The sequence below is a fragment of the Podarcis melisellensis genome (genome assembly GCF_964234715.1).
Source record: "Podarcis melisellensis genome assembly, chromosome: 16".
NCBI lineage: Eukaryota > Metazoa > Chordata > Lepidosauria > Squamata > Lacertidae > Podarcis > Podarcis melisellensis.
Genome location: NC_138533.1, coordinates 14,000,543 through 14,017,019, shown reverse-complemented (window position 1 = coordinate 14,017,019; position 16,477 = coordinate 14,000,543). Strand labels below are relative to the sequence as shown.

General features: G+C 47.5%; 2 protein-coding genes across 4 annotated transcripts in view; one reads left to right on the top strand and one right to left on the bottom strand.

Moving 5' to 3' along the window:
* Window positions 1-3,321: 3,321 nt before the first annotated feature.
* Window positions 3,322-9,088, bottom strand: NPAS4 (neuronal PAS domain protein 4). The gene is made up of 8 exons (XM_081891450.1): window positions 8,775-9,088; window positions 8,208-8,359; window positions 7,759-7,861; window positions 6,854-7,103; window positions 6,529-6,638; window positions 6,274-6,412; window positions 4,163-5,493; window positions 3,322-3,536 (listed from the first exon to the last, which is right to left on the bottom strand). Exons 1-8 carry the CDS (start codon window positions 8,947-8,949, stop codon window positions 3,508-3,510), a joined length of 2,289 nt encoding a protein of 762 aa, XP_081747576.1. The 5' UTR covers window positions 8,950-9,088; the 3' UTR covers window positions 3,322-3,507.
* A 180-nt stretch (window positions 9,089-9,268) lies between these two features.
* The window catches only part of LOC309358507 (transmembrane protein 121-like), a 30,929-nt gene continuing 23,720 nt past the window's right edge, over window positions 9,269-16,477 (top strand). For all 3 annotated transcript variants that reach the window (XR_014163481.1, XR_014163482.1, XM_081891713.1), the window contains exons 1-2: window positions 9,269-9,761; window positions 10,055-10,140. The gene's annotated coding sequence lies outside the window, so the exon portion shown is untranslated. The remainder of the gene's footprint in view (window positions 9,762-10,054; window positions 10,141-16,477) is intronic.

The following is a 16,477-nucleotide window of genomic DNA, read 5'->3' as shown; positions in this document are numbered from 1 at the left end:
ATCTCCAGTATAAAAAAATAAATTACAGAGCTGCAGTTACATATAGCCAAGTTTTTAAGATGCCCAAAGCATAACGAGGAGTGAGTCGTAGGAGGAGCACTTAGACGACTCTCCCTATTTATGTAATAAGAAATGGAGACCGGTTTGCATCAAAACTGGGCTTGACCCCAGACTGCATGTCTTATGTCTGGCCAGGTGTTCAGCTAAAGGCGTGTTCCACACACTGGCAAACCATTCCTCCTGCAGAGGAAATGTAGGTGATTTCCAGCATGTTTATCAAGAACGTACTGGACTTTACGTCCTGAGGATACAAGAGGGGCCCTGCTCAATTAGATGAGTGGTCTGCCTAGTCCAGCATTGTGCATTTAGCGGCTAGCTAAATGCCCATGGAGGTCCACAAGCACGGCGTGAGAGCGGCAGCATTAGCTACTGCTGCTGATGCACAGTAACTGCCTCTGATCCTGAGGATAGCTTGCAGCCATCGTGACCAGTAGCCACCGATAGCCCGTGTTTCCATGCATTTACTTAAAACCTTTTATAAGCTGTCTTCAGCTAGAGGCCCATCTTGTGGCAGTGAGTACCATCAGCAAACAGTGTGGTGTGAAGAAAGACTTCCTTTTCTCTGCCCTGAACTTTCTGCCAATCATTTTCACAAGGTGCCACCCCCCCCCCCTGTTCTGGAATTATGGGAAAGGGGGAAAAACTTTCCCCCACCCAGTGCATATAATTCTCATGACCCTCCACTGTGTCCTCCCTCTAGTTGCATACATGGGTTGCCAGCGCACGGGGCAAGACAAGTATCATCAGCATTGTCCACTGATAGGCTGGAACAAAGGGCAATAGCTCGACGACCTACTCGAGTGGCAGCTGTGGAGCCCTGTGAGTGGCAAGCATGGTGGAAAGCGGGATGGGGGATTTGTCAGGAGCAGGTATCTTTCTAAAGCCCGTGCAGAGGGCACCCTAGCAACCGACTGTCACCCAAATCTGCTCCTTAGTCCGCCCACACGAACATGGGGGGATTTTCCATGTGGTGGGGAGGGTACACTCTTTTTTATTTTTTTATTTTTGCTTTCTCTTTTTTTTCCTTTTGAAATTTTGTGCCCTTATGAATTTTGCACTCAGGGCAACTGCCCCTGTGATTTCACCCATGCTACATCATTGTTTGGGGGTTGAATCTCAGACCTGTGGTTAAAAGCTCATGTTGTACCACTGATGTACCGCTCCTCCTCAAATCTCCAGGACTTTCTCACTGAAAGGAAACTCAAATCAGCCATTTTTTGAAAGAATAACACTTGAATCTTTGAATCTCCTTGATTTTATATTTCACTTTTATTCCAAAGTGCTCATCACATCAAGACCCAACATAGGGTCAGGAATTAACAAAACAGAAAAGAATCTATGTACAGGACAGAGTTCCACCAATGTACACGTATAGACATATTTGTGTTTGTCTTTTAAAATGAAAAAGCAAACCCAGTCACATATAATTCTGTGTATATATATATAGATATATATGATACAAATGTACATTATTGGTTTTGGGTTTTTACAACATCCCACATTTCAATAATGTGCGAATTCATAAAAAGGTTCAGAGGATTCAATCCTGATACTTAGTCGTAGACAATTCTACGTGGAGTGACAGCCCCACCTTCTATCAAACGATGGGGAAGTGGCACATTTTTAATTTGAAGAAGAAATAAGCACAAGAAAGAGGAGGAAGCACAGATCTCCGTGGCCTGACCAGCCCATTCTTGTTCAGAACAAAGTCTGGGACAGGATTGTGGAGAAATGAGCAACCTCCCTTACAAAATCATTGGCTTTTTAAAGGAAAAAACAGCTAGATAGTGATCAGTATTTATAGCTATAAACATTTATGTTCTGTACCATCGTCTAGACCACTATGTCTCCTCTACCACAACACACATGCTGTTGAAATATAGGACACTGCCTTATACCAAGTCCATCTAGCTTAGTATTGTCTACACTGACTGGCAGCAGACCTCCAGGGTTTCGGGCAGGGATTCTTTCCAACCCCTACCTGGAGATACCAGGAATTGAACCTGGGGCAGATGCTCTACCAGGGAGCTACAGCCCCTCCTCACTTGAGGGTGGTAAAAGGAAAGTTTGGGATTCTAAAAAAAATTATTCCAAATAGCTCACACTGTGATCATGTATATTATGGCAGATCCTGCTGGGACAGGAAATGCGTTGGTCCTACGAGAACAGATGGGATCATGTTATATGGGGGGGTTGCTGTTTTTAAACTGGAACAACAACCAAAGAAAGAATGAAAGAATAAAAGAAAGAGGATTTTGCTGAAAGCCAGAAAGAAACATTTAGAGAGGACAGAGATCGTGAGACCCAGATTTCCAATAAAATGATTTTAAATGAATTCAGCTACAAACATCTGCTGCCATCCACAAGATCACCTCTGGATCAACAAGCCTGTACTACCAGGCTGCAAATTTTTAATTTGCCCCGTTGCTCTAGCTGAGAGCAAATAGCAGATCATGGTAGACAGATAATAATTCAGGAGAACAGCCATATTTCCTTCTTGGCAAGGCTCCCATCATCCCCAGCTGGTATACTCAGGGATGATGGGAGTTGTGATCCAAAACATCTGGAGGGCATCAGAGTTGTTTTCATTATTATTATAATTTTATTATTATTAGCATCAAATGCTACTCGATCTTTGCAATAGGTGCAACACAGGAAATCTGTGTCAGCTCTGACACTCAGCCCAACCCGGGAAATGGATGAGATGGGTGCTTAACTGGTAGAGGTGGAACTAGAAATGCGAGAAACTTAGAAACCTAATAATATCAACAGTCAGAGCAGCAGCAAGAACAACAACAGCCCCTTTAGAACTGGGCTAGTTGAATTTGAATTTTAAGACTCCTCTGTGAACAGAAATGCGATTTGTAAGACAACAGGAGCGAAGAACAAACAAAGAAACAAACAGAAAAGGAAGTAAAATGTCACATCACCAGCCATTGGCCCTTACTATAGTAGGTTCAAGTACCACCTACACGTTCTGTTCTCTGGGGTGGGGGCAGATTAGAAGAGGAGGAATCCCCATATCACGCGCAAACTGGCTCCGCAAGTGCTTCGTTCCAACTGTGCGTTGAATGGCGATTGGGAGCAGCCTGGCGCTAGGCCCCGCCTTGGATTTCTTAGTAAATTACATACAAGATTACTCACTACGAGTGAATACGGTAACGTATGTAAGTCCACTTACAATGGTCCTTCCCTTAGCTCTGATATCGGTTATCTTAGCTTCGATGTCTCAGAATCAATATATATATGTATATATGTATATTTGCTTTTGTTAATTTTTTTTGTCAAAAAAACAACAAAAACAACAAAGTCTTTCTTCCAAAAACCCCATCCCGGGATGCTGGGTTTAATACATCCTCTTGCTTCGTCATCACAGGGTTTCGTCAGAAGAAGGTCCTTGGGATATGACAATATGCCATACTCGGAGAAGTAAGTCACAGACTTATTTCAAAACGAAGGGTCACTTTCGCTTCCATCTGTGGGAAAAGGGAACAAAGGAAAGAGGTGGTTGGTTAGTGGACAGGAAGACCTCCCTCGAGACTATCCTGACATACTTTCAGAATCCTATTTGAAAAGCCCAGGAGCTAGAAACCCGTTTTCAAAATATTCTCAGGGGATCGGATTTTGCGCCAAAATAAAATTGTGTAACGTGGTCACAGAAGAACCAGAGTATTGACAGTGCTGACTCCCTACCTGGCAATTATTGCTCAGTTGTGGCTTTACTTTATTTGACTTTTGCCACAATCTTAGGACTACAGGAAGAGGCCTTTGACATAGTCAAACCATTGGCCTATCATCTAAACCAGGTTTCCCCAAACTTCGATCTCCAGCTATTTTTGGACTACAGATTCCATCATCCCTGACCACTGGTGCTGCTAGCTAGGGATGGTGGGGGTTGTAAGTCCAAAAACAGCTGGAGACCCAAGTTTGGGAAACCCTGGACACTGAATAGCAGCAGATCTCCAGGGTTTCAGACAGGAGTCTTCCCAAACTCTACCAGAAGAGACCCCTTTTGCATGCAAAGAAGGTGCTCTGCCAGTGAACTGCAGCCTTTCCCTAAGCTACACAGTTGCCCCCTCCCAAGCCTGACCCCCAGTCTTACCTTCATGGAAGCCTTCTTGCATGTGGCTCTGGAGTTGATACAACTCATCTAACCCATCACAGGGAGAGTTTGAGGCACGTGTCTCAAAGGCTGTTTCATAGGAGGCCAGTTCTTCCAAAAAGCATCGCTCTTCTGGAGGCAGGTCCATGCTGGGAGAGGCAGCCAAGGCCCCTTGGTTACTATCTTCGGTGTCCAAGCCGATTGGACTACTGACATTCCCACCGCAGAACTGGTGGTGAGGGCACCTCACACCCGCCCCACCTTTCTCAAACAGAGAGGTGGACAGGTCTTGGAGAAGGGTCTCGAGAGCATCCTCTTCTAAGAGGTCTTCCTCTGGGCAGGCCAACAAGGAGAAGTCAATGCTCCTCCAGTTCTTGGAAGGCTGGAAGTCCAGGCACGGTTCGGGGCCGGCGCCCAGTGCAGAATCGCCGAGGGCGACATGGCTGCTCTTGACGAGCTCTCTGGGAGCAACAGAGCTGAAAGCCTCAGCCAGGCTGCTGATCTGCTTTGCCAGGAGTTCAATCTCGCCCTTCTCTTTTTCAGAATATCTGAAGAATGTCTGTTTGATGGGCGAGGCCTCTGGAGTCAGGATCCCCTCGGGCACCATGGGCACATCGATATAGAGGGGACCTCTGATCTCAGGCAAGGTCATGACGGTACAGTCCCCATTACCAGGGCTGTCCGGGGTAGGTGGTAGCTTCTCATAGAGAGCACTGCATTGGTCCTGGGTGTAGAACAGCTCAGAGGTGGTGGTGGTAGGAACAGTAGTGGCAGGGGCGGCAGCGGCGGCAGCCGGCGGGGTAGTGGTCACAGGAGGCAAGGCAGTAGGGATGGCGCTTGGAGCGTAAGTCTCCTGGGCTCCAAAGAGAAAGGCACAGCCCTGGTGTGGGGTATATGGAGGCGTGCAGACAAAGTCTTTGGAGGAGGAGCCGCTAAGGTTGTCTCGTCTTAAGGTCTGTTCGTAGTCTGTTGGGAAGACCACGTAGCTGAATGCTGGGCCTTTGTCCAGTAGGCTGAGGCTGGAGCCTGGGGTGGGCTCCTCCACGGAGGAGATATTTCTAGGCTCCACCACCTCCTGGGGCAGACTGGATGCGCTGGTCTCTGTGAACGCAGAGGGGCATTCTGCTCCACCAGTAGTGCCGAAGTCAAATGACGGCGCAACAATGGTGCTGGTCGGGGTGCCAGCTACAGGTGTGAAGACTTGGTCAGGGCTGGAAAGTTGCCCCGGAGAGAGGAGGCCTTCCAGGAAAGCTGGTGCACTTCCGAGGACATAGGCCACCTGGGTTTCTTCTGCCGAGAGCTGCTGCTTGAGAGACCAGGCTTCAGAATCACTGTGAAAAGCAAAGGAAGAGGAAGTGAGATGAGCACCCACAGGGACCCCAGCTTCAACAAAGCAGAGATAACTGCAAATAACTGCACTTGACACATTCATCCCTGTCTCTCTTTTCTTTCTTGCTTTTTTGCTTCTGAAACCCAATGAATTCCTAACGTACAAATGACAATAATCTTTTAAAAACAAAGACCTTATTCCCAGCCACCAATTCCTTCTGATCCTATTTTGCTGCTTGATCCTGAGCACATTTTATTTATTCTACTCCTGCAGCTTATTTTTGTTACTATTCACCCAGAAGCAACTTCCATGGCTTGTACCCAATGTTTGCCATACTCAGAGCCTACCTATTAAAATTAATGGTGGTGAGTAATGTAGGGCCAGTCATTTAAATAGATGGCCTTTGAAAAAATATAAAGGCAAATTCATTGGGTGCCATTAAGGGACACAAACAGATCGACCATGAGGCACCGTCCATCAGAGAAGCAGTGGCAGTGCTGAATACACCTTGCACTGTTGTGGCCTTTCTTATTCCCAACTTGCTGGGCTTAGTAAAGTCTTTTAACAATCCTAGGCACATCCCCCTTCCCGTCTGTGCTTCCTCGAGGACCAAAAGTTGCCCCTTAGATGGCACATGAACACTCCTGCTTGTGGCCTACAGAAGGCAAGAAGTGATGGAAGGGAAGTCTCAACATTTCTACCCACTACTAAACTGATTAAGAAGCAAGGTAGGTCTCAGAGCCACCCACCTACAGCCGAAGACAAGTCTCTCGGTATTTACCTGATTATATAGTTGTGGGAGGTGATAGGAACATCAGCATTCTCCATGTGGAGCAGTGAATAGGTCCATATCCAATCCTTTCCATCTTTGGTTTGGAGCCGAACAACCATTTCAGCTTGAGTTTCACTTGTGTCACCCACTGGGAAAAGGAGCACATCAGAAAAGATTAGATCAATGGTCCCATCCAAGGAAACAGCTCTGCAAATCAGCAAATGTGGTGGGAAACTTGGACAATAGAAGGGACAAGATACTTACACAGCCTGTAATGCTGGGTTGACGCATGGCTGAGATCTTCTGGATGAATCAGGCTATACCATGACTTGCAAAACAGCTCACTTTTCTCAAAGCCCAAATGGAAGATTACACTAGAAAACAGCAAAGTTCGGAAGAGAGAGATGAGCACTTTGGATTGTAATGGTTTATATTGCTCAACTAAAACAGTTCACCACCACCCCTTGCTAGACAGGCAGCTCCCATTGTCAACATTGTGGTTCTCACTAGTCAATTCAAGCCTCTTTTTCAAACTTTTCCAATCCTCTCCAAGGTCCCAAGATTCCCTATTCCCAGAACACATGCTCACCTTTCAGAGATGTCCACAATGGCCAAGTCTTTTGTGTGGCGACTCTCAAAATAAGTCAAGAAGAAAGAATTCTGGCTGACTCTGGGCTTGGGGTCCAGAGGAGTGCAGAAAGCAGTGAATACAGGATTAGTGGACCAGTAAGAGCCGGGTGGGGGCTGGTGGAACCTCCCTCGGATAAGGACCAGCTTGTTCCCGGAACTTTGCCGCCGGATTGTCTTGGAAGTGTTGAAATGGCAGCGGAAAAGTCGGCCTGGAGTTTTTGTAAAAAGTAAAGAAAAGAGCATTGATGAGTTAGAGGAGCCGCAGAAATATCCCCCAGTTGGCACAGCCACACTATTAAGCCAATCTCAAGCCTAAAACATGAGACAGTTCTACTCTCATTGTCTAGGCAAGTTATTGTAATTTCTACATGGCATTGCATTTTTTGCTTCAATGTTGAACTTTTTTGGAGGAAGCAATGGGGTTTGAACATTTCTGGATCAAGCCCTGAGCCAGGGATGGGCAACTTGCAGCCCTCCAGTTCTTGATGAACTACAACTCTCATCATTCTCACCATTGGCCATGCTTCTGGAGGCTTATGGGAGTTTGAGTCCAGCAGCATTTGGGGGTGGGGCTTACAGGTTCCCTATCCCTCCTCTAAGACCCAAAGTGCAGGTGCTTGCTCAGCTACTATATGCTCAAAGACACTCTCACTTCTGCTATTCTTTCACATGCTCTAGGGCTAAGTGAAGATTATGAAAAGACAGTTTCTTGCTTGAATTAAGTCCTGCTGGGCATCATCTATTCTAGGACTTGCAGGCCAACTTTTAATTTGCCGTCTCTCTACTTTAGAGTCATTGCACAGCTACATTTACTCCTCCTCCTCCTCACATGTTACTGAGCACAGTTCACAAAGGGATACCTACTTGTATCTATTGGAGAGGTCAATGCCAGCTGGTTCCTCATCACAAAGTGATCTGCTGGATCAATGATGTCATAGATGCTGTCTCCTTGGGCAACCAAATCCACCTGCAGGATAGAGAATCAGATAAGGTTTAGATATCAGGTTTCATATTAAGCACTATAAAATGCTGCTAGCATCACAAAGTTCTCAGTGTCCAACAGATATTCAGGGTCAGATAAATAAGTGATACCATCACATCGGGGAATAATTATGAAGGCTAGAAATTATCAGTTTATACTATAAGGGGCATAAGAGTAATTTTAGGGCTACCAAGACCCGAAGGAATTAAAAGGAATTTATGTAACTAAAAGATAGTTGCTTAACTAAGTACCTATTCCAAGGATTATTCAGTCTCCCCATTTTATAGCAAAGGCATTTCCCTTTCCACCCACAAGCTGGTCAGATACATACCATAGAGTGCCCCAGATGTTCAGCAACATTCTCCGACACATAGATGAGTTTGCCTTCTCCGGTGAATGCCAAAAGGAAGCCTGGAAGCGTCTGCATAAAATCTTCCAAGTCCTGGGAAGAAAGCAGGCTCTCCAAGCCTTCTAGAGTTGTTCCTGTTGAGGAAGAAGAGAAGGGGAAATCGGTTATTTTGGTAAGCACACACATAATTTTTATTTAAACAACAGCAACAACCCTTTTAGCTCTTTGCATCAGATTTTAAGCTGCGGCTGAGGCTAGGATTTCAGCACCGGGGACAGCAACTGTTGCTGCCCTCCCTCCGCAAAGCTCGCCCTGGCTGTTTCAGGACCACGGACAGCAGCTCCCCGTATCTCTTCCCATAAGAGACATTGGTGCTTCAGCACCACGGAGAGAGACCTGTTGAGTCCTACCATCCCGAAGGGGGACGAAGGAAAGACGCTGGACACAAGACCCAACTTCAGGTGTACCCCCACCTACCCCGCATCCTTGCACTTCCTGGATTCCCCCCAAACCTCGGGATCTTTCTGAATCTGTCAGGCAGTTAGTTACCTTTGGAGAAGAATATGGATTTCCGCGTGTAGATGCACGCCAAGGACATGATGTGGAGGTACGATAGCCGCAGCTTATCCCCTTCCGCGATGGGCAACAGGTCTTTCAGGTTCCTGATCTCCGCATTGATCTGGTCCCGCCGCGCCTTGGAGGCTCCCTTCGTGGACCGATACATCTCGGCTGCCGAAGATCCGTGCGGCTAGCGCTCCTCCGTCTCCTCTCCTCTTCTCTGCTCTCTCTCTCTCTGTCTCTCCGGTGTCTGCCTGTGGATCTGTTTGAGAACCACTGCCTGCCTCCCATCTTTTATAGGCTGTCGGGAGTGTGGGCACTGGCATGCTAAGGAAAGTGGGGCGGGAAGATTTGTTCAGATCAATGGAGGGACACGGCTGCAGAGTCCTCCCCCCTCCCTTTCTTGGGCTTGGGGGAACCCTACGTCACTGGCTCCTGAATGACGCGGTGAGGAAGGGGGGGGAGTGGAGGAGGCAGCCAAAGAAACGCTGCACCGAATTAGGAGATGAAGCAGAGACGTTTCTGTTGGAATCACACCTCGGCAGCGTCTGAGCCCAACGCCTTCTCTCCTCTGTTCCTCCCTTTCTTCCAGCTCAGATATTCACTCTGGCGCTGGAGTCTCGCTTTTCTTTCTTCCCTTCTCACGAAAAGGACTTGCTGTCTCAACTCTTTCACAGGCTTTCATTTTATTCTGGCTTTCGAAACTTGCCTTCCCTATTTTTTCCCTTCCCTTTGTGTTTCTTTCTGGGTTTCCTTTCTCAAAACCATTTGCCATGTATTCTTTCCCCACTCACTCACTCACTCATTGATTTGTTCATCCTTTCTTCCACCTTTCCCTTTTCACACATGCACAAAAAAAACCCCCAATGTACCTTTCCAATCTCTTCACTGCTGATCTAAAACAGAAAACCAGGGAGAAAAAGTGAGGTCAAAATCGTGGGCTTAGACCTGAATTGCATGAAAAGCAAGTTCAAAAAGGTGTGTTTGGGTTGGGCTCTCAGCCTGATTGTCTTTCATCTGTGTGTGTGTGTGTGTGTGTGTGCTTATTTCTCTGAGTGTATATTTCGTTTTAGTGTCTTTAAGAAAATGTACCTTATGTGGTCTTTTACTAATTATAATGACAATAATAATACAAACATTGATCTGTGGGGGAATCATTTCAAGCTGTTTTGTTTTTCTTTTCTTTTCTTGCTCCCCCTGACTTTTTTTCTCCTTTGCCTAACATAATTCTCACTGTTTCATTTTGGTTTTCTTTCTCATTTTCTTTTTAGTAAAGAAACCTTGTGCTAAGCACACCTTTATATAGGATTTCTCTCCAAGAATTCTGGCTTCTCTCCCATACAGCAATCACTAGTGGGTGAGTTTCTTTTCCTTTTCTTTTTTTGTTATAAAAAACTTCCTCAACAAATAAATAAGTCAGGTCTTAAATAACACCTTCTTATATGAAGGCCAAAAATAGTCTTCGAGAAAGAAAAGAGAGTGGTGCCTTTTTTGCTTCATGGTTGCCTGAGCAACGGACTGAAAAGTGACAGCTCTCTGTCTCCCATTTTGGGGTGGTTCTTTTTCTTTCTTTCTTTTCCTCCCCCACCCCAAGAGGTAACCTAAATTAGGTACCTTTCTTTTGCATAATCTCTCACTCCATATAAGGAAAAGAAGCTGATATGGTGGGAGGAGAGTAACTCTTTCTAGCCTGGATGCTTTTTCACCTGTTCTGCTCAGGGATAGCGCTTGCAAGCTGTCCTTCCTTGGGGCTGGATCCTCTGCTTCAGGAAGAAAACCCATTGGGGCTGCGTCTCGAAGGGGTCCCTGTGTTTGTGTGTTTTGTTTAAATCTTCTTCGATTCAGTGCTTTTTGTTTAAAAAAGACAGAGGAAAGCACAACTGAAACAGGCTCAGTCATGGTGGCTCCAGGAAACAGGATTTTCACTGTTATGCAATGATAGCTTTCTGCAATGCAGACAGCCTGTTTATGCAATCCAGTTAACCAGAGACAACAACTCCTGAAAAGTTCTTTCAAACTCTGTTGGATTTTTACATGTTCAATGTATAGCGTGTCTGGAAGGGTGGAGGTGGAGAGTGCATGTTTAATCAGAGGCTGAAATGACCTGAAAGAAATTTCATAAGTATCAGCAAGATCAAAGACCCATTGGCTCCTTCCCTTTCCAGGATAAGTGATCACAGTAGTGATCACTTACCAGTAGATCATTTCCCAGGAGTGACAAGGGGCATTACTTCTCAAGTGCAGAGCTGTCTGGAGGGCAGGGTTCCTTAGAGAGTCACGGTGACTTGCGGATAACTTAGGAAACTCAGCTCGCTTGACATTTTTTGGCTGCAAAACAGGAGCTGTTGGCTCGGGTTAGCAGCCCTGGGTGGAAAAATGCTGGATCCCTTGAAATCTGTATGGCTGGGCTGGGGAACCTTTTCCAGCCCAATTCCTTTTGTGTGGCCATATGCCAAAGGGAAGCACCAGAGGCAAAATATGGCAGAGCAGCAAACATGAACTCTACCAGGGTACAGTAGACTACCTTCTCTCCACACAAACACACACACATACACATGCTCCATTTGACCCTCCATCCATCCATCCAGGCAGGCAGGCAAGAGGAATCGGTGCAAATTTAAGAACACATTTCAGCCAGGCCAAAACTCACAAAGGGTGTGTGGAGCTTGGTCAGTGAGTCATGTGACCTGGGGAAGGACTGTGACCCAGGGAAAACCCTGATGGCCAGACAGAGAGGACTGGAGGGTCACATTCAGCACCCCCATCTCTGGGCCTAAGGTTCCCCTCCCCTGATAATGAGGTGACTTCATCTCCATGGCAGCCTGGATCTCTCCAAGAGCCTTAAGGGCTAAGTATCAACAAGTGGGATGATAACCAGTGGCTTTAGGGCAGAAGCCCAGCAAAGTATATCCTGTGGGGATCATGAATAGGAGGCACACTTAGGGTTTGCTAGGCTGTTGGGGGTGAGGGGGCTCTTCATTCTTCCTTTAATTTGCTAATGTATATACCCAGAAAGTATACCCAGCTGCCTTGTTTTGGGGTTGGCCTCATTTTGCTTCCAAACCAATAGGGCAGTGTCAGGTGGACAAATGTCTAAGTAGGTACAACAATGGGGACCAGCAACAAAATGTGGCCACGTGAAGTGCTATTGTTTGGGGTTTCAGCCAGCCATGCCTCCTCCAGGTTACTCCATTCCATCCCTTCCCCCCAATTCCCCATCCTCTACCCGCTCCCTCAACCACCATTCTGTGCCCAATAAGAGGACTCCGCTCTCTCACTGGGCTTTTGAGTTGTCTCCTTAGAAGGGGGTTCCCCATCTCAAGGAGAGAGGGTTGTCCTTCTGCAAACTTTGGTGTTCTCCCAAGCCTGCTTGAGACCCACACCTGGAGAAGGAGTTTGCCATTAGTATTGTTGCACACCACCCCAATCCCCAAATGGTGCAAAATTCCAGGGGTTGCAGATCCTTACCCAGGGTTCGTGTTTACTTTGGAATGAGGGATAGTGGAGACTGTGGTGTCTTTATGATATATGGTTTTCTTTACACATATATACAACCTGAGCCTACGGTGGAGGGGCTCACAGCATTAACAATCCAAAAGGGTCTTGTTTCTCCCATCGCCGCAGCCCTGGATTCAAAGGGGGAAAGTCAAGAATGAAAGAGAAAGAGAGAAAGGAGAGAAAGAGGAGGGGGAAAACAAGGAAAGGGGAAAGCTTTTAAAAAATGGAAAGGAGGAAAGGATATAGGATAGGAATCCACTGTGTTCTTTCAACGTTCTTTTAGATGCACAGTGTTATAAATAGGCCCTGGGAGTCCCCGGCTTTTCACTGTGGGATTTTTCCTGCCAGCATCCTGCTTCCTCAAATGGGTCCTTTCCACAGCTCTACGGCTGGAATCCCCTCCTGACGCAGCCCTGAGCTTGAGTGGGAAGGACTTGGGAGAGCAAATAGAGTCTGTGGATGCAGGCAAGGGTGTCAGAGCCCTGGATGAGAGGAAGCAGCAGCTGTCTGCGATGGAAAGGCATCTACTCCTGTAGGAGCAACTGAGCCTCCTGGGTGCTTAACCCACGAGGAATCTCAGGCTGCGCCTGCACACATTTAAAGCACATTCCCCACAAAACAATTATGGGAACTGTACTTTGTTAAGAGTGCTGGGAATTGTAGCTCTGTGGGGGATAAACGACAGTCCTCAGGATTCAGGGAGGTGAGGGATGTGCTTTGAACGGATGTATGGTGCATATTCTGGCTGCATTCAGACAGCTTTTTATTCCTTTTCCACAATGTTTCCCTATCTGATCATTTCCACATTTTAAGTGATCTTTCACATGGTGCAAAAGTCATTTCTGTACCTATATATCTGCTTAAGCTGCATGTGCAAATTATATTTGCCATAGTTGCCTGCATATTTTTTTATGTAACTGGGCTATAGGTGCAAGTTATAGGCGCAATAGTCAGCTATCAGGTGATCTCGGCTAACACACTTATGTGCTCAGACGGAACCACTGACTTAGCAGGTGTACCACAGCAGCTGATGGCCCTGAGATTTAACTTGCACCTTGAGACTTCCAAGAATGATCCCCACAAATACTTTTTATTTTTATTCCCCTCCAATCTGTCCTAAATAGGATCATACCATATATGCCATTGCAATACTGGCAGGTGTATATTTTATCCTATTCCTATCAAATCTGTGCACGCTGGGTCAGTGTTCAATATGTCCAGTCCACCATGACTCTGAAATCTCTTTCCTGGCTAGTTACCACCAATTCAAACCCCATCAGAGAAGTTGGGGGTCTTTGCTGCATGGTACATCACACTTAGGAGGAATTCACTCGGGACATTTAAGGCAGAATGGGTATTATTTGTTCACTCACTTTCCACAGGACGGCATCATCCCATTTCTGTCACCCTGCCACTTCTTTCATCTTTTCCCCCTGACTTTCTCCAGTGAGTGTCCAGTATTGACTGCACTGACTGGCAGCAGCTGTCAAGCAGGAGCCTTTCAAAGACCTGCAGGGAGATGCCAGGGACTAAACTTGGGTGCTGTGGCTTAAGCCTCTCCAAGCCTTTGACCCAGAAGCCCTGCCCTGGGTTGCACATACGAACTGGGTCAGGCAAGGAAGAGCTCCCTCGCTGCGTGCAAAAGGTCCCGGGTTCAACCCCTCCTATCTCCAGGGAGGACTGGGAAACAAAGACTTGGCCTGAAAGTCTTGGGAGAGGCTGCCCATCTTCTTTTCCGCTGCTCCAGAGGGAAGGACATGAAGCAACGGATCCAAATCGCAAGAAAGGAAATTCTGCCTAAAGGCATGGCCAAACTTGGCCTTCCAGATGTTTTGGGATTACAATTCCCATCATCCCTGACCACTGGTCCTGTTAGCTAGGGATGATGGGAGTTGTAGTCCCAAAACATCTGGAGGGCCAAGTTTAGCCATGCATGGAACCTTAGGAATAACATTGTGACGGTAAGAGATGTTTGACAGTGGGAACGGACTCCCTCAGAAGCCGGCGGACTCTCCTTCATTGGTGGTTTTTAAGCAGACGTTGGATGGCCATTTGTCATGGATGCTTTGGCTGAGATTCCTGCACTGCAGAAGGTTGGATTAGATGGCCCTTCTGGTCCTACAGTTTTATGATTCTACAAGTAGAGAATACTGAGTGAGATAGACCCAAGGGTCTGCTGCCTGGGGGCAAATGCTCCAGCAACCCAGACAGCTGCCCACTCCCACCCAGGCTTCCCTTCTTACTTGCAACCAGCCCACGGAATGGCCCTGCCTGCCTGCCAGCTTCCTCCTCCTGGGTCTCAATTTCCCCTATTCGGAAATCAGCAAGGAGGAGGATAGGGACAAAGCCTTTGCCTCTCATTGGCTCTAGCGCCACCTACTGACGGGCTCCCTTCCTCCCAACCAGTCCTAATGGGCTCCACCCACCACTAGCTCCGACTTTATATTAGGCCACTTCCTATGTTTTTATGCTACAAAGCCCCAAACACTTTTTTTTGGGGGGGGGGTGCTCATATATAACCAGGACTCGCCTTGAGCACAAATGCTGGGTGAGATTGTGCCCGGTGGCAGGGCTGTTTTGCTTTGTCCCTAACCCCAGTTCCGGGTGGGGGTGTGCGCGCGGCGTGGGGGGGGGGGAGAAAAGGGGGAAGTCCCAGGAAGGCGGAGGAGAGTCTGCCTAAAAGGGTGGCAGACAAGCAGTCCGATTTGCTAACAGCTTAGCCTAAATCTAAGTGAATCACATAGCATTGTGACAGTGACTCACTGCCCTGCTAGCATCCACTCTGTGGGGTTGGGGAGGGAAAGGGGAGAGGGGTTATGGTGAGGATTTTGTGGGGGGGGCGGTCTTGCCGATGACTGCAGAGCCATTCACCACCCCATTGCTTGCCAAAGCCTCCCCTCCTCATTCTTTCCCCCCACCCCACATACCTCCCGAGCACCCCTGCTCAGGTCTCTTAAGAACCTTCCTGGGCTTCGCCCCTCCCACCCTTCACCTCTTTGCTGCTAATTTGAGTTCTGAATCAAGAAGCTAAAAACAGCAACCCAGCCGCTAAATATAGCCAGCCTGGAGTGCGCACACACGCTGGCGCTCCTTTGCTTTGCAATTCAGAGCCTGTAATGCACAGTCCCTCTGCTGCAGCGTGTGGGGGCGGCCAACAGCGTCGCTCATCATTGCGAAGACTGCAGTGGGGGGAGAGGGAGGGAGGAGAGAGAGAGAGAGAGCAAAAGCGGGGGCGGAGGCATCCAAGCTGTACTTTTACCCCAATAAGGGATGATATAAATATCTTTTGGCTCAGAGAGCTGTTTGTAACAGAAATGGCACAGATGCATTCAGATACCCTGCTTCCTATAAAGCAGGGGCGGCGGGGGGGGGGGGAGAGGTGCTGAGCATGTATGTAAAAGGCAGCCTGCACACCACAGAATCATAGAGTCAGAAGGGACACTGAGGGTCATCTAGTCCAACCCCTTTGCGATGCGGGAATGTTAAGCTGCCCCATAGGGGATTGGACCTGCAACCTTGGCGTTATCTGCACCATGCTCTAACCAACTGAGCTATAAGGCCAAATCAAGCTTTGACAGGCTGGACAGATGTCTTTACTTTCTTCTTTCCTTGGCGATCAATCACAGCCGAGTAAGATTGTCTTCCATGAACACGGTTTTAACAGTGAGTCCGTAAGTGACTGTGGAGGCCAATTCTGGATCCACACATCCTTCCACAGTGGGGACATTGGTTTCCGGGCAGGAGTTGATCATGGTGAGGGTTTGCCAAGCGTGCCTTCCTCTTAGCACGTTTCTCCCTGTGTCCTGATTTCCAGCGTCTTCAAAGCCCATGACACCTTTGGTAAAGGCTGTTCTCCAACTGGAGCACTCGCAAGCCAGTGTTTCCCATTGTCGGTTGTGCAGTTGTCCCAGTTGTGCAGGCTGTTGGCTGTAGGAGTGCCAGGGATGCTGTACCAGCACTGGACACTGCCCCCCCCACGTGCATAGGATTGTAATGCAACCCCAAAGTGCTGCCTTATGCCAAGTCTTGCTATTGGTCCATCTAGCTTAGTATTGCCAACACTGGCTGGCAGTGGACCTGGGGGATTTCGGGCAGCAGGCACTCCCAACACTACCTGAAAATGCCAGGGATCGATCCTGGGCCCCTCTGTGTGTATGCTGTGCTATGGTTTTTGCCCTAAGCAAAAAAAGAAGAAG